The 18,469-nt window shown below is 35.0% G+C and overlaps 2 protein-coding genes across 14 annotated transcripts in view; one reads left to right on the top strand and one right to left on the bottom strand.

Moving 5' to 3' along the window:
• Positions 1-18,469, top strand: part of msi (RNA-binding protein musashi) — a 139,427-nt gene that overhangs the window by 69,777 nt on the left and 51,181 nt on the right. For 2 of the 6 annotated variants that reach the window (XM_087405997.1, XM_087405987.1), the window contains exon 1: positions 143-459. The exons of 3 other annotated variants lie outside the window; for them this stretch is intronic. Coding sequence is in view for 1 of the 3 variants with exons in the window: in XM_087405987.1 (XP_087262113.1) it covers positions 428-459 (32 nt within the window). In the remaining 2 variants the exon portion in view is untranslated. Of the gene's footprint in view, positions 1-142; positions 460-708; positions 956-18,469 lie in introns of those variants that run through there. One more of the 6 variants, XM_087406004.1, reaches the window with a different exon arrangement.
• Positions 3,890-18,469, bottom strand: part of LOC105152218 (uncharacterized) — a 42,445-nt gene continuing 27,865 nt past the window's right edge. For 7 of the 8 annotated variants that reach the window (XR_015545050.1, XR_015545051.1, XR_015545048.1 and 4 more), the window contains one exon: positions 17,943-18,058. Coding sequence is in view for 1 of the 8 variants with exons in the window: in XM_011066355.2 (XP_011064657.2) it covers positions 17,930-18,058 (129 nt within the window). In the remaining 7 variants the exon portion in view is untranslated. Of the gene's footprint in view, positions 18,059-18,469 lie in introns of all 8 variants that reach the window. The other variant, XM_011066355.2, reaches the window with a different exon arrangement.

Raw genomic sequence — 18,469 nt, forward strand, 5'->3', positions numbered from 1 at the left:
TCATCGAGAGACGCCGAGAGAAGCCTTTAGCCTCTGTGGTACGATTGGTACGTCAACACGCCGCGCCGGTCGTTCTTTGTGCGTCACCGTCGCTGTCGCGCCGTCTGTACAACAGTACGAGCGCGTGATCCTTTGTCTCTTTGCCCCTGGCAGAGTAATCGGTGTTCCTTTCCTCGTGTGTACGTTCGTACCTGCCTTAACCTACCGCGACCTTGAACTTGTGTGCCTGTGCCTGTACCTGTACCTGTACCTGTACCTGTACCTGTACCTGTACCTGTACCTGTACCTTCCGCCAGGCCGATCGCCCTCTCTCGAGTCTCGAGACGGCACCGAGGGTGGGAGTACGAGGGAGAAAAAGTGGGTGAGAGAGAGGAAGAGACGACGAGCGAGGGAGCCGGCGACGTCGGGATCCTGGAAGTTAACGAGGATGTTCTCCTACGCGACCTTCCCGACAATGGGGTAAGATACACATTCGAGCTTCTCTTTACTACCCTCTCCTTTCCTCCACCGAGTGTTTCTGAAAACATTTCAGGAAACGTGATCTCACTCGCGAAAATCCGGTTGTTGCGTCTGTTTTCCCGATGACTCGAATCGTCCTCGGCGACGTTGTTTTTTTTTTCCCACGTGGTGTTTTTCAGGCAGGAGTGAGTGTTTTCGGCGCTGTGAAAACATCCGCCTGCATTTTCGCTCCCCTCCCCCCCTCCCCCCTCCTCCCCCACCCTCCTCCAGTTGGAGCGCATGGCCGTTGTCGGTTCTTCGATTGAGAGTTTCTCGATCGAGTCTCGACTTCGAAAAAGCCTATAATTTCTTCTCTGCTCGGGCGAAACATTTTTTTTTTTTTTCTTTCAACACGACCGCGAAGAAACACTCGCATCCCGACGACGCCGTTTTTATCTTGTTCCGGAACAATGGACCGCCTCCCGCCGGACGTCCCGAGAGCGTGATTCTGATTCAGGTGAGGAAGGACGATGGCATCTCGTGAGGAACCACCGAACGAGAGCTGTGCTGTATAAGTTTCTAAGGCGAAACGTAGCTGCCTGCCGTGCCGTTTTCCTTGAATTCCCTCTCGACCTTTGGTCGGTTTGTTTTTGTCACGCTCTCGGTACTTCTGCGATCCTCGCTTTGTGTATGTATCCGCTCGACATATTTCGCTAAACTCGTATTTCTTTCGAAAGTGATACGTTAAACGTCGCAAATATGTCCCGTTACTAAACCTTCATAAGTAGACTTACACCGTTCGGATAGTTAAGAGAAAATTAAGCTTGTAAGATGTTTATGATAAAAGGTTCATCTATAATGGGAGTAATATGGTGTAGTAAGAAATTGACCAATCTCATAGTTGAACATAATGAGAATAATCGATTGTGATTGGTCAATTTTTTACAGCTTATTGCTTACTACGCAATATTACTTCTATTGTAGACGATCCAAAATGTAACGTAATATACAATCGTCGTCTGCAATATACAAAGTAAGCTTAATGTAAAAAGTAAGAGTAAGAGATTGATCAATTACAATATGAGAAAAATCGATTGTAATTAGTAAATTTCTTACTTGCTTCTTACTAAGCTTAGTCTACATTGTAGACGACGACGCATTATATTCGAAGTCAACATCGACATCAATCAATTATTAGAGATAATCAAGATTGATGCTTGCTAAATATCAGCTGTCGTCAAACATCCGTACTTGTACGCATTTCTTCACGCATTTCCTGCGAAGATATTAATCGATAGAACTGTCTATTTTCACTAATGCAAATTAGAGTTCTAAAACGGAGTTTCTATCCTGATTTTCTAATTCTTAACGACAGTTGGGTATTTATGCTGTTATTGCGCAATTTTTTAACTTACGCCACGAGAATATAACGACACCGACTGTTGAAGAACTGTGTAAGAGAATCGATTGGCCACGAACGATTTTATCAAAATACAAAAGAGAAAGATGCAAATATATATATATATATATATATATATATATATATATATATATATATACTTTTTTCCTGTATATACTTATATATATATTATATTATCTTACTTTAAATTATACTGTCCTACTTTCCTTTAGAAACGACAATGTCGACAAGTTTAATGACACTTGATTCTGTCTTTATTATTTATTGAATGCTAAGAAGGATAGAATGATGTTTGTTTCGACTCGTGTTATTAGGGATGCGTTTGATTTGGTGCTCATAATGCCCGTAAACATTATTTCTCCTTTAACATTTGATAAAAATAACAAGGATAAAATGATTTCATAAGCTTTGCGAGCGTCAACGCACTCTAAATGGAAAATATTCATCGCTCTATAATTATCTTCAATTAAGATTATGGAGTGAAGTGTGTGGTATAAATTAGAGTGAGATAATATGTATACAGGAAGAAAGTAGATATGTATATCTTTTTTTCTCTTTCGTAGGATTTTGACAACAAAATCTCTTGTGACTAGATTCTTATAGAGTTTTGAATGTAGATTAACATTAGAACCATGTCATTTTGACTTCGTTAATTATTTCAGTTTTTTTTTTGTTTGCTTATATTAAATATAGAGTATAGAATACTGAAAATATATGAATATCAAACAAATACTTTTAACGATACAAATAATATCAAAATAATTCTTCACTAACCTCAACAATGATAAATATTGGCACCTTCGACAGGGATAGGAGAGACCGCTAATAAACTCATTTTTCAATTTCGAATTTTTACAGACGAAATTAAGAAACTTATCGAAAAAATGAATTCTATACCAGTTGCATACATTTGACTACCTAATAATATTTTAATAATAAGGGGAAACTGATAGCTAATATGAAAAAATGCATTTTTCTAATGTATAAAATGCATTCCATTTGATTCAACTAGCCTCGAGATCGGGGTAATTCAACTAAAATTATTAAAATAAAAAGATTAATATTAAAGATTAATATATTTTAAGCTACATTTTTGGTTACATATTAATAAAATTTTTACAAAAATGTATTTTAAATACAAATATTCGCTTCGCAAAGCAAAACAATGCTTCTTTTTACAAAATTTGTTCATTTCGTGCAAAAACACGTCGAATGAGTCTAATTTTCGAGATTGGACATGAGGGAACGAAACTTATAACACTTACCACTGAGGAAAGTCTCTTTAAAGGAAAAAATTTTGAATAAGTACTAAGAGTCGTCACTAAATGAGTCATACAGTTCCATGCTGTGGTTAGTCTATTATCCTCCTCCCTCATCCGTTTTTTAAAAACATTAACAATATACGATAACAAAGACACGTAAACAAAAAAAATCTGTTGAACTTTATTAATAGCGTTTTCTCTTGGCCGCATTATCGCCAATCAGTGCAACACTCAGACAGTGTAGCATGTTTTCTTGGCTTGGTGGTAGCCGAATTCATTCAGTGTAATGTATTTTCATGGCTATATAGTGTAGTGCAAATTTTATGCACGAAGTGAGATTTTGCTACACGATCTCAAAGAGATGTATGATATTAAAAATTTGAAAATAGAAGTCAACCGAATTAAACATAACAGAATTAAACACGATATAGCATGAAATAATGTACACCATGGTGTATGTACACTTGTATAGTGCAGCACTGATGCAGCACTTACACGCAACTGGTGTAGTACGAAGTTACACTCAGTGTATCCCAAGAGAAAACGCTATAAGTAAGAACTACATTTACTATCTAAGTAGAAATCAAATATTTCACAATCATATACGATTGTAAAACAAAAACTTTAAGAATAAAAACATTTACTTAGGTGTATGAATTTTTAAAGTTGTGGCACAACTTCTATCATAGATAGTGTTCGCAACAAGATGTTACAGCAGACTTAGCGATAGTCGCTGCTGCGTGCTCAGATACGTTTACGCGTGTCTCGCGTGTTTTGTTTTTAATGTAGATTCTTCGATTATTCTACCTATCCCTATAGTCGATTGATTCCTGTCTCCCCTACCATCAGCGGTATCAGTTCTATTAACTTTAATCTTGGTTCAATTTTCTCTTCATCTTTTTATAATTCTTAGAATTAGGACAAGAAGAATAAATTGAATGAAATCGAAGTTAATTTACATTGATGAAAAACGGGCAAGATAGAAATAATTTTCATCGATATCCGGTGATGTGCTCCATCGAGAAAGGGAACGATTTATTGACGGGAGCATATTAATGACACTAGAGACAAGTTCAGCCTTCGCTTGCTTCTTTCAGCTCTCATTTACCTCGCAAACGTTCGATCGTTCCTTTAAATTCTTTTCTTTTGTCCTTCCCCTCATGCACGATTTCTGCGTTTTTTTTTTCGCATGATCGGTCGCTTTTCCGGCGACGCCTCGCGCGTATCTCGTAGACAACAAATCGCGTTTAAATCGATTCGACAAAAGGGTTGGAATCAAACCGTCAGTCGTCACACCGATCTCTATGCAAGGGATAAAAAGAGAGGAAGGGAAAAAAGCGCGATGGACGGCGATCGCGTTATCTCTCTCTCTCTCTCTCTCTCCCCCTCTCCCTCTCTCTCTCTCCTCCGATTCTTTCCTTTGAAAAGCTTCCTACGTTGTCCTGGCAACGAGATGCCGTGTCGTGGCGGGGCAAAGAATACGAGACGACGAGCTGTCACGATCACGTTAGGTTAGGTTAGATTAGGTTAGCTTAGGTCGGCAACTCCTTCGTCTCTTCCTCTTTCTATCTCTTACCTCCTCCTCCTTCCCCCCTTTCCCCCTTCCTCCTCCACTGGCGAGATCGGGTCGTCATAGCGACGTCAAAACAAGACGCTGAAAATCCAGCGATGCACGGAAAATCTTGACGATTACACGTCAATCTTGCAAACATTTCTTTAATATTTTATCATAAGTTCGTCCGTAAGAAACACTTTATAAAAAGAATTTTATTGAAGTATCTAAATATTTATCTAGATATAGGTTTGTGAAAAGTAATTTTATTCGACTATCAAAATATGTTGGATGATCTAACATGATGATAATGCTGCAAAAGTTTTGACATCAAATTAAGCATCCCATACACTAAAAAACATTTTATATTTATGAGGATCATCCATTCAAGTCCTTGTTGAACTTTTGTATTGAATTTTTAACATATTCAAATGTTGATTTGTCATAACATGTTATTTAAATATTTTGTTAAATTGATATTCAACATTTTCTAGTGCCAAAACAACATAATTGACAACATTTATGATAAGCGAATAAATAAAAATGTGTATTTTAAAATAAATTCTAAGATGAATGAATAAAATGCGTATTACTTTAACATATGATAAATATTAATTTTACTGAAAAAAATATGCTTCCACAGTTTGCTAACAAATTAGTTGTTAGTGTTACTTTTTTATTAATTTTTTTGCGTAATATTTATGTTATTTTGAAACATATTTATCTTATGTACAATTAACACAAAAATTTAATCCGTTTGGAATGAACCGTTTGGGATATGTAAAATGTGTTAAATTTAACACATATTTTCCAATTATACGTAACAGTTTTGATAAATTATTTTGACTCAATAAAATTATTTTCAGATCTACATCTAGTTAAATTTTTAAATACATTAGTAACATCGTTCTTTCTTTCATAGATTTGCTGGCTCCATATTAATGCCTGTTTCTATTAATAAAGAATAATTTTAATCTCAGTTCAATTTACTCTTCATTTTTTTCTAATTCTTATTTTTAGAACTAGAAAAAGATGAAGAGCCAGTTAAACCGAAATTAAAGTTAATCCAAACTTTAACTTACATTTCTAGAAACTGGCATAAATGTATCTTTGCTATATCATTAGTTTTCTCTACCGATTTCACCCGTGAATTCAGGTAAATGACTTCCGCGTCAATTTTTTTCTCTTTGCAGTTAGACGGTTGTGATGATAGTCAAAATGAAAATTATATCTTCGTGAAATTTTAATTATTTTTTTAATGAAGTCACGCGAGAGTGTATCTAATATACTTATGGATATGGTTTTGCATGCAAAAATAACGTGAAATCTCATTTACATACAGACGATTTCAAATGAAGCGAACGCGATAGTATTGGTAATTACATACGGAGAAAGAACAATTTTGCTGAAGTATTAAAAAATTTGTATCTAGATACAAATTTGAAAATAATTTTGCTGAACCATCGAAATGATTATGTAGGACATTCAAGCTTGCCAGAATATCAAAACTTTTTGCAGCATCACTCATCACGCTTGAGTTTCCTACACACTTATTTTGATGATCCATCAAAATTATTTTCAAATTTGCATCTACCTAAATTTTTACTATTTTTAGATTTTCAGCGAAATCGTTCTTTTTGTGTAGTAATCACTTTTGTGTAGTAGAGTGTATTTTTGAAATATAAAAACAATGAAACATTTTTTTTATATTGCACAATGTCTTTTTTATGCATAAATAGTTCGAAATGTAAACGATACAGCGACAATCGAAAACCTGCATGGTTTCACGAAGTGGATTTCGCCTCGTTTCATCGTCGCTTGGATTTTGCACGCTTACGTGATTTATGTATATACCGCGCGTATTCTCGAAATTGAATGCGAAAACAAGCGCTTCGCGTTCTTGTTCCGTCGTCGACACAAAGGGGCTCGTCTCGATAACTTTTGCTCGACGTCCGCGCATCGGAAACCCTTCCCCCTCCACCCTCCCCCACGAAACAACGCGATACCTGGGCTATTTTCGATACAGAATTCACCGTGCAAAAAAAGCAAGACGGAAAACAGACGAGAAAATCGATCTCGCTGATTTCCAATGACATAGACCTTGGTCGACGTGCAACACCGTCGAGCTTCTCTTATTCTCCATTTTTCTCTCGTATCCACCTCATCTTCCGGAGTTTCGCTTCCACTTTCGTAAGAAAGTCCTCGTTTTCTCCACTGATTGCTTTTCTCTCTTTCTCTCTCAACCCCCGACTCTCTTATTTCTTTTTTCTTTCGTTTGCTATCTGAAAGATTCCTGCGCAGATTGAAAACAGTGCTATTTGTTTTTTATTCTTTTTTTTTTTACAGTCTTAGTTTGTCTCATAGTGGATATAAGTAGATAATTCCCTTCCTTATTATAAAAACGACATTAAAAAAATATAATTCTCAAGTTATTATCATGTTAAATAAATATTATCTTATTAATCATCAAAAGCGAACTCAAAATTCATGAAAAATTGTTACGATTTGAAAAGAACGATTTACAAAAAAATCTTTAAAATTATTGCAACTTAAACAGGATAATTTTTTAGTTGTGAAACAAAAATGATATTCGATGAAATAATTTTTTGTAACATTTCATGTTGAGAATATATTCTTTTTATCAATTGTTATTTTATTAGTCAATAATTTTCTGTCTAATTGAAAAAATGATTTCTCCATTTTATTGGAAATCTAGTTTTTTTTAAGTTGTGTCGCTCTTGAATTAAAAGAGTGATATGGCAAAGTGCATGCAGAACATTAAATTTTATTACGCTTGTTTGTGCGTGCCGATTGGATTTAAACGTTAATTTTAAATATAATAGAGGAGTCTCATAATGCATTAGGCGATGCGTTACGCACGTGCACGCAAAATTATGATGATGTATAAAGGTGTCAAACTATAACGTGGATGAGATTTTGTCGTTTAATCAGCTATTGCTATCAATGTTAGATATAACGTTACAATCGCGCGGTTAATCTCTGATTGCATTTTAGTTATAGGACACCTGCCTAATTGGAGTTGTAACAAGCGGTTAGTAAAATGTTGGAAGCGAATCGTCGAGTCGCTAAAACTATTTTGTCATTCGTTAACGATGCGTGGTATGATTTCAGCATATAACGCGGAAAATGTGTTTGCGCAAAATTGTTGTGCAATATATCTTGATAAGGTATTCCACGTTGTTCATACGATATGTTAATTCATTATCATTATTTAAAACGAAGGAGAGTAAAATATTTAGAATTCTGGAATTATAAGAGTGTATCTTCGTCTTATAAAATATCCTTCTGAAGTCTTATAAAAAGACCTTGCAAGGTTAATTTACTTGGTATAGAAATAATTACATATGATGTGTAGAAATAATACTATGTCGCGCAAACCATTTATTTAACTTATCTTGCATCAGTGCAGGATTGATTTTTTTTTCATTCAGCTTGTACGAGTTTACTGAAGTATTTAATAATTAGACCAGATGTAGATCTAAAAATGATTACTCAGTTATGACGTTTCTCAGTTTTAATGATAATTTGAGTAATTGATGTACATATAATTTTTATTAATTAACATTACCTAAGATCTCGATAGTTACTTTATTTTGTTACTTATTTTATTAGTTTATTTTGATTAAATAGTACTATTTAAAAAAAATCGTTGTTATATTTATCATTGTTATTTTTATAACAATAATAGATCTAGAAAAGCTCCTATAATCCTTCCATTTGCATTTAAGAGACCAAAGAGATACATAGACACTTATAATTTTACTGAAGTATCTAAAAATTTAGCTAGATACAAATCTGTAAATAATTTTGTTAGAACATGCAAATAATTATGTAAGGCGCTAAATGGTGACAATACTTGCAAAAAGTATTGATACTCTAACCACCCTAAGTGCCCAATATAATTAGTCAATATTAAATAGTCTAACATAATTGTTGTTATCTATAGCTAAATTTTCAGATACTTTAGCAAAATTGTTCTTTGTCCCGCGAATGTCTCCAACTGTGACTCATAGTGATTAATCAACGACTGTTGAGATTTATCGTTATTCATCGGAGAGCATAGTCTGTTTTCGTCTTTTTTCTCGCTCTCTCGGTATCTCTCTTTCTCTTTCGCGCGCACGTCACTTCTACTTGTGTGACTGGCATTGATAATAGTTCCTTGTAAAAGAAACCAAGATGGGGAAAATTACTCGACTGGACCAGTTGAAATTCGACTGACAGTCAAGTCTAGTGAAACGTGTCGCTGCCGACATAGCCGGGATTCTTATTTGATCGAATCCGTTTTATCGATCATAAAGCTGTCATGACGACGACATTGCCTCTTGCGTAATGCCACTTGGAAACGTGACTCGATGGAGGTACCTTTGCCGAGCATCGAGTTACTCAGCGGCTTGCTCGGTAACTTGCACATACAACGTTCCACAATCTTGTATTCGGAGCAACTTCGCGATCGATATTATGCAATCACGTGACGAGCACTATTTCGTACTGCAAAATTCTCTCGTGTTCTTCGCATTCTTGTTTATTCGGAAAATAGTCAGATACGTCTTTTTTGATTGGTCTCGTTTACTCTTTTACATTTCGAAGCACGCGCAGGAAGAATGATTTTTCTGAAATATCTAAAAATTTAGCTAGTTACACCGAAAGGAGGAAAAGTTACGCTTTTGCTGAAGTACGTAAAAATTTAGCTAGATACAGATCTGAAAATATGGTAACTTTGTCGAGCCATCAAAATGTAGAACCTTTAAACTAATTGCTAGAACGTTAAAACTTTTCGCAACATTGCTCTTTATGCTTGAAGTTTCTACGTAATGATTTTCATGATTTGAAAATCATATTCAAATCTATATCTAGCTAAATGTTTAGATATTTCAGCAAAACTATCCTTTTCGTGTACGGATCTAAAAATAATTTTATTCGGCTATTAAACGTAATTATGTGGGAGCAATATTGCATAAACTTTTGACATTTTAGCAATCAACTTGAGCATCCTACGTAATTATTTTGATAATCCAACAAAATTGCTTTTAGATCTGTATTTAGCCAGAAGCAGCAAAGCTGATTTTCCCAGCCGATCTTATTTTAATAACGTGAAATGATACGAAGTGGTTTCCTCGAATTAAATGTGCCGCATTAAAGATGAATAATCATTAAATTTATTTTTGTCAACATCAATGTTATTTTTAATCAATAACAGTATTAATAATAACAATAGTGAAGCGCCTGTTGCGTTGTCGCAACATAGAATACATAGAATATATGAAATGCATTTTCGAACAAAAACTACTATTCTGATTTTTTCGGAAATCACTGGCAAACGTTTATTTTTCAACTGAGAGACGTATAATATACATCTGAATTCCACTTCTGACATCGCTAACAACAATAGCGCCTTTATGTTGGCTGGCGCTGTAGCTGTTTCTAATTTACAGCAACGTACGTGTAAGCATGCGAAGAAGCGAGACGAGAATTGCGGTTGGTTGTTCTTTGAGAAAAGACTCATACCAGGTCAGAGCGCCGAAAAGCTGCAATTTTTGGCCTCCGGTACACCTTTCTTTCCTTTTTTCCTCTTGAGCTTCGATGCATTTGTTCTGTCTGCAAAATGTTCCGTTTTAACGAGCGAACTAGGTAAAGGGATACGTAACGGGTAGGAGGGGATCGTGTGATTTCGTCCCGATATCGTTTCGCGTACGCCGAATGATTTATGAGGCAACGCGTTTTTTCCCCCGCGTCCACTTGCGAGAGAGATTAGTTCGCGGAGCGATGCGTACGGCCGGTTAAAAACGATGCGTGCACGCACATAAATACGCGTCGTGTTGCATTCTGTATTTCGTCACGCCCGCAGCCCGCGCGCACGATATTTTACATCGCTAGCATTAAATCGCGTAAACTTTCTCGCCACGCCCGTACCTGCAGCGAAACTTCCGCGTTTTTCGAAATCGGGAAATCCGGATTCGTGCGGAAATTACATCGGTTTCGGCAGCAGCGGTCCCGCGATTACAGAACCCACATAATGCCGAAAAACAATCGACTACTCGTAAACATGCACAACGCTTCTCTCTTGGAATTCAGAACAGTTGCATTAATCGGCTTTAATTAACTCGCCGCGTGTACCGTGGCATGGAAAAAAATATCGTTGCTTTACGAATAATAAAATTTAAATGAACGATACGTTACGGTACCACAAGCTTGACCGAATTAATAACTTTCGAGTATCAAATGAACTGAATTTAAAAAAGTTTATTATTTTCTTAATAAATACGTTGCGACGGTGAAAGAAAAAGTGCAGCCATACATATAAAGCACATTTATTTTCATTTTCTTAGAAAACGTGGTAGATGAAAATCAAAGGAGAGGCCTAACAAAATGTTAACTCTCTCCATCAGCAAAGTTAATCTTTGGAGGCACATTAGTTGATATTTATTTGTAAATTCTGATAGATAAATTTAAATCTGTTAAAAAAAAATAACTAAAATGTAATCCAACTTTTACGATAGTAAAAGCTCGTTGTTTAAACTGTGTTGTGTCACAAGAATTTTTAAAAATTTTTACATTCCAGAGCAATATAAAAATCTGCACTGAGGCTCAAAAACTCACATTGTTACGAAAGGTGTAAAATTCCGACGGAAGGTCAGTTTAAAATTGTTATACACGGAAAGCTGAAGTTTGAAGAGTTAAAAATTTAGGTAAACGTAGCTATCTACAAATCAAGAAATAATTTTGTTGGATCACATTAATAATTATGTAGAACGTTTAAGTATTGATGACAATGTTGCAAAAAGTTTTGACATTCCAACAACTTTAAATAATTGTTCTACACAATTATTTTGATGATCCAAACAAAATTATCTTTTAAATCTGTATATCTAGATTTTAAATATTTTTACAAAATTGTTCCTTTTAATTGACTCGCTCGTGTAAAATTAAATATTATTTTTCAATGAAAGAGAGTTTTTAAACTTATTTTTCTTTCTATATAAAACGTTTTACGTCAATCTGTGAGAATGCTTTGCTTTGTACATACTTATGAATGTACCGAAGCTATATATCCGTGTACATTTAAAATAAACAAGTTGATTCCAGTCATTAGCGAAATTAAGCCTTGCGAACGATCGCAAGATGCACGATAGGCGTAATACGCCAATAAGATTCACTGCAAACGCTATTCTCTTTCTCTCGATTTCATCTGGCCTCTGATTGAGAAGGTGCCATAGTCCTCGCGAACGAGACGCCAAGGTCGAGCATTCCTTCACCTCCCTCAATTTTTACTTCTTTATTTGCCTCTCCATGCCGGTCTTTCTCCATCTCTTTCTTCTTTTTTCTCCTTTTCATCTCTCTCTGTCCGATTCTACGTGCGATGGTCCTCGCCGATTTCTCTTTTATTTAGCATCTCTTGGTTTGTCCTTCCTTCTTTCTTTTCTTTTTTGAAAACCGATATCTTATTGTTAGAAAAATGAGATTTCACTGTATTTCTCAACTACGGCGATTATTATCCATGAAAGAAAGAATATTGTGATTTTTACATTTGAAATATGTAAAATGGATGTAAAATTGTGAACTAGCATTTATATGAATTTTAATAGAAATTTATGCATTTTCATTAGAATGTGACTATGATACATTAGTTAAATAATATAATTTGTACACTTGTTCCCCATGCAATCCTACGTAATTCTATTACACTATATCTCGTAATTTTATATTCCACGATTATTGAATGAGAAGCGTAAAATAATAACTCAGTCGATCGAACTTGGATATTTTGATCAATGTCTGATTAATTAATTTTTTCCTCTATTTTTAATCATGTTTCTCTTTCATTTTATCTGCTAAGAATAATTATTTATGAATAACTATTCTTTGCTGTTCGATGCAACAGTCTTAATTTGGTTCAAGCAAATAAACAGGAAATCTTCATAATATCACTGCTAAGGAGTATTCGCGAGTCTGATCGCTTTATCTATAATTAATGTTAATCTGATTCTCCTCATAGATATCTAACTGTCAATTGCGATGAATTATTCATTTCGATATGAATTACATCCGCGCGAGTACACCGAAATTACGGATACGGATTTCCGTTTATGAAGTCTTCTCAATTATCACAGCAATGCATATTATTTATGCTCTGCGTTAATTCCCAAATCCTTCCACGTTCCTCTTACGCCATGATTCGCAGCGTGCAAGCTATTGATCTTTGCACTAAATTGAAATCCATGCGAAATAATCTTAACGATATATGAAAAGTTAACGAATACTCGATTATGATACGGAACTTTATTCCAATCGTAGAACGTCTCCGTAAATAGTAAAAAGACTTATTGTCGAATAATTTATTTTAAATTAATATTTGACATTTCCTTTTAATAACATTATTTATGAGTAAACAAATAATATAGTTTTAAAACGTAAATTATACGTATTTTATGATAAATAAATAACAAATTGAATTTACATGTTAACTGAGCATATTATAAATGTTAATCTTACTGAAGAAATTTGTTTTCGCAATATGTTAATTCCACATTATATTAAAATATTAATTTTTATATTAATTTTTGCATAACTGTTACTTCCTAACATATGCGTCTTGTGTTAAATTAACACAAAAACTTGGATAGATCATTTAAGACGCGTGAAATTGAATTTAACATAAATTATCCAACCGCGTGATCTTAAGTGACTTTCTTTAGTAAGAGTGCAAAGAAAGAGTGATGTATTTTAAAATGACGTTGCAAACCTTAATAACGGTTGTATTATCGCTATAAACGTATAATTAGAAAACTCTCTTCTTGTATTTAATAACTCAGTACAATATATTCGAAACTCCGAGATATGGATATATACGCGAATGAATTCAATATATATAAATATCGCGTAATAATATAATATCGCGATCCATTGTTGAAAACTCGGTGCACATATAGAATCTGTGGGTTCTGGAGAAATTCCGAATACTCGACCCGAGGTCCCAGGGGCTCCAAAATCTTTGGCCAGGTGTGCGGGAACAGCTGCTCTCTCACCGCGTTGGGGATATGTGCAAAACTTCTTTCTATACGCGCTGGCACGAAATGCATTTTATTTAAAGATGACGAATGCGAAATAGATTTATTGCCCTGCCCGAGCAAGGCGCATTTCGCCAGCCGTTCTCCATCATTTTTCTTTCCGATAGTAATGATACAGTTGCATACATTGCGAATTATTTTGTTGTATTTTTATAAATCACGAAATGTGTAAAAATATCTAATATTGATACTGATTATTAACTTCGATTTAATATTATAATATTTACTCATAAAACACTATATTAATTTTGTAAGATCAATGAGTATAAAATTTAAATTTTTTTATATACAAAGTACATCATTAAATTTAATAAGCACTTTTTATCCTATTAAATGTATATTTTAGTATTTTTCTTAACGTATTTTTTCTCATTTTCCTATTTATTTGACTTATTTCCTTTTAATTATATAATTTATGAGTAAACAAATAATGTAGTTTAAAAACGTAAATTTTATAACAAATTGAATTTACATACTGAACATATTATAAAATGTTAATTTTACTGAAGAAATTTGTTTTCTCAATATGTTAATTCCACATTATATTAAAATGTTAATTTTTATATTAATTTTTGCATAATTATTACTTCCTAACATATGCATCTTGTGTTAAATTAACACAAAAACTTGGATAGATCACGTGAAATGTGTTGAATTTAACATAAAAAATTTTACAGAATTTTTTAAATTTATTTCTCTATGTGTATGTATATAGCATTTTTTAATTTTTTTTTTCTACATATGTATACATATATAATCCATATATATTAAAAAATTATATATATTAAAATAGATGCTATTCTCTAAATAATAGGACGGTGGGAAGAAATGAGTTAAGTAATAATAATAAATTGATTAATTATATATATTAAAAATTAATAGATCTTTCAGAAATGTTCATTCATTGAAAAAAATAATAATCGTAATGACTATTGCGCTGTGGTACTTTGGACGAAAGAAGATTTTCGAATCTAAATAAAATTCACGAATGTTTCTGGAATATGAACAACGGAAATCTATCGATCCCCGAAGTTGAACACGAAAACCATCGCGTAACCTGTTTCGCTTACCAGCTGGCACGGTCTCTTCCGGTACAGGAAACGTACGGTTGCTTCGGAAAGTGCCTAATCGTGTCTACCTAGACGAAACTGCGACGACTCTGAGGGAAATCACTGTAAATCGAATCGAGTACACCGTTAGTTTAAAGGGAGAGAGAAATAGGAATGTATTTTCATATCCTAAATATAACTATATCGAATGAGTTGATGACGCAGTTTACCAAATAATTAAACTAAGCTAATCGATTACAGCAAAGCCTACGAATGGTAATTCTGCCAATATTACGCGCGAAATCGAGCGATAGTGATACATTACGTGATACATTTACGAGACGCGCTTTTCCATCTATTTGCAATGTCGTTTTCTACGCGAGATGTAACTTTCGCAACCGCAACCACGATTCTATCCAGCGCTGTTGCCGGAAACTCAATACCGACCACATCTAACGTGTCCACGTTTGCACAGTCAAATCTTACTTTCTCGCTCGCAGGCGCACCTTTTTATCATTCGTAAATTTCTCCTTCCTTTTTCGCTCTCACTTTCTACAAATACGAGCGAACGCATTGCATCGCAATAAACGGGAAGTCCTGTTCAGACTCGTGTGAAGTTGGCTCTCAACTTTTGAAAAAATTAATTTTCTATAGCTGATTCGAAATTTTCTGTTACTTATCGTTTGCACATATATGTACATTTTGAATTTTTGTTTGCATACTTTTGGTCAAGAAGTTATTTAAAAAATAATTTTGAGAATCTAATTTTACACTCCCATTAATCACGAATAAATTAGATTTAATTAGACTCAATCGATAAATTTTTGTTTGCGCATTCCGAAACAAGTTGATTTTTCGTTTACATCCTTTAGTTAAAAAGTTATTATTAAACAAATGTTATTAAATAAATGTTGAAGGTTCAACTTTATCAGAAATATGTTACCTCGAATTCAAAAGAAACAAGTTTGTTATAACTTTTTAGTTAAAAAGTTATTAACAATTAAAGTATCGAGGACAGTCGACTCAGGTAGATAAGTTTAAATCGCAGTTACTGTACTCAAAGTCACGGTAATGAATTTATTTACCTGATTCGACCGTTCTCGAAACTTTAATTGTTAATAATTTTTTAACTAAAGGTTTTTTAACTTTAAATCTAGTTTGCTCGTGGTTGAGGTTGGGGATTAATATGAGGTTAGCTCCCTCAAAATTATTTTTTTCATTAACTTTTACACCAGAAGTGTAAAAGCAATCGAACGATGAGCAATCGAAGTGAATTAGAATAGAAAGTTAATTTTTTAAAAAGTTGGGGGTCCAACTTTACACAGGTCCTGTTCAGTTAGACTTAAGGACTTTAATCTCTAATCGTTCAGCCCTTTCCGTCTTCTCTGCGTCTATATGTACACGCGTGTGTGCATGCGTGCGTTAATTTACAATTGTTATTTTCTTTTAGTTTACGCGAAAATAACGGGATTTGAGGAGCGCGTCGCAATTGTGTTGCGCTTCTATTTTATTACTCGATAATTTTGAGGAAATTGCAGGCGTAGATAGGTGGCTTATTAAAGCTAACAATGTCGTTATTAAATCGCTAATTATATTATTACATTATGTCTGAAACAAGCGAGAGAATGTGCTCTTTTCCGGACGCGCAACTTGGACACGTCCCGAAAGAAAAAGCGACGCAACGTACGAGTTCCGTGGAAATGCATTTCGTGCCGAGCACATCGCGTTGCCGCATCTGCAGTCTAAGGTCGTTGATGCGACAGTAGGCAGACAGGCCAGGCAAGCAGGCGGCCTGCAGTCCCCAGAGCAAGATCGTTGTACGTCGTTGAATGGGCTCTTTGTGTCGGCCTGACGATGATGCGAACCGCGGTTATGGCGCCGACGTCGGGGCTTCTCCAGGCCTTTCCTTCAGGCCTCTCCTCGAGACCTCGAATGTCGCAGCGGCGATCGAGAACGGCGAGAGCGGTCGGGAGAGAAGGGTTAAGCCGTTAGTCGAACCGGTGCCGAATTGACCCCGCCCGAGTGCATTAGACGATGCTGATGGTCGACGATGTTGCAGTCTCTCCGTGAGAGAGAGACTGTACCGATCCCGTCGTCGTTCGTCGTAACGCGCGATACGGTCTCGCATTATTACGGAACGACGATCAACAGCTGTCGCGTGGCCGCCACGTATGGGGTGCGAGAGGGGAGATAGAAAGGGTCTGGTGAGACTGGATCTGCACGAGAGCTACCACCTGGCCCGGCACAGACCAGCAGGCTTCCATTACCACGTGGCGGTTACCGTAGTGGAGATCCGATTCGAACTCGTGCTTCGCCACCTTCTCATGCTCTCAACTCTACGCAGAAAATGAGAGAGAGAGAGAGAGATTGTGACGATTAAGGGTGCAGACATGTATCAACCGTTCCTCTAATTCTAATACAATATACAGTATATCCTACCAGGAATGTCGTCGTTATTTTCCGAGAGATAACAGAGAGCAGTTATGCGGTTTTTTCACGGATAATAAATTCTCAATTTCTACTTTGGCCTCAAAACGAAGTGAGTACAGATTTACTGAGGAATCTTCATTAAAATATAATGTGCGGAAAACGAGGTATTACGGGATACATGAATATGCGCGTGCGCGGATATGAGACAAAAATCATGTTATGCATGTAAATATGTCAGATTAAATACTAATATAAATGTCATGTCATCCTCGTACATGCAGGGGAGCGGTATTTGCGCAGAGTTATCCTCCAAACATACTTTATCCGATTAAACGCAAACGGCTGCTAAAATTCGTAACGGTGCCCTGGAAATGGTATGCAGTATTTTTGCCATCATATCTTTCGCCAAGGAGGGAACGAGGTGGTGAAGGGTAGAATGGATCGATCCATAAACAAACTCAACGGTAGTCAAAGAGACGACTCACGTGATACTGCGTTCGATTAACGTCTTTTGCAAATAATATTCGATATGCGAGCAACGAGAATGACATTTTTATTAGATTAAATCTCTTTTTATTGACTTAAGAAATTCTTCCTCCTGTCATAAAATGCCGTTGACGCCGTTACAATGCATTGCAATAATTGTATTTAAATTTGAGGTTATTAAAATTACGCAATTTTTTTTCCTCTTCTCAATCTTCACAATCTTCTCCAAGTTCATTGGTCACGTTGCCATCAGCATCTAACATCGGTTCCTGTCTCATCAATCTGTAGCGATTGTCGAGATGAATGGCCGGCTTCCATTTCTTGAACTTAATTATCTGAAACAGATACAAGAGAAATATTTTTAAAAACGTAAATATTATAAAGAACTTATTTTCACATAATCTTAAATCGGCAATGAGAATTTCACTCTTTGTTCACAATCTGATTTTCAAACTTTGGTGTAAATTTTTATATTGTTCCAGACTATATATATAAAAATCTGAAAAAAATTCTTATATGTTACTTGTGAAAGTTTTTACAGTGAGTTTTTATTAAATATTGGATTGTAGTTTACTGATATTTTACTTATATTTTTTTTTATATTTAATCTATCATTCTTTATAGATTAAATTTACATGTCAAAATTTACAATAAAACATCGGCTGTATATTTAAAATCCAACATTACCGAAAGGTTAAAATCGTGAATTATCATGTGAATTAATATGTGAACAAGTGTGTTCTAAC

This window comes from Acromyrmex echinatior, chromosome 1 (genome assembly GCF_024713525.1).
Source record: "Acromyrmex echinatior isolate Ae372 chromosome 1, ASM2471352v2, whole genome shotgun sequence".
In the NCBI taxonomy this organism is placed as follows: Eukaryota; Metazoa; Arthropoda; class Insecta; order Hymenoptera; family Formicidae; genus Acromyrmex; species Acromyrmex echinatior.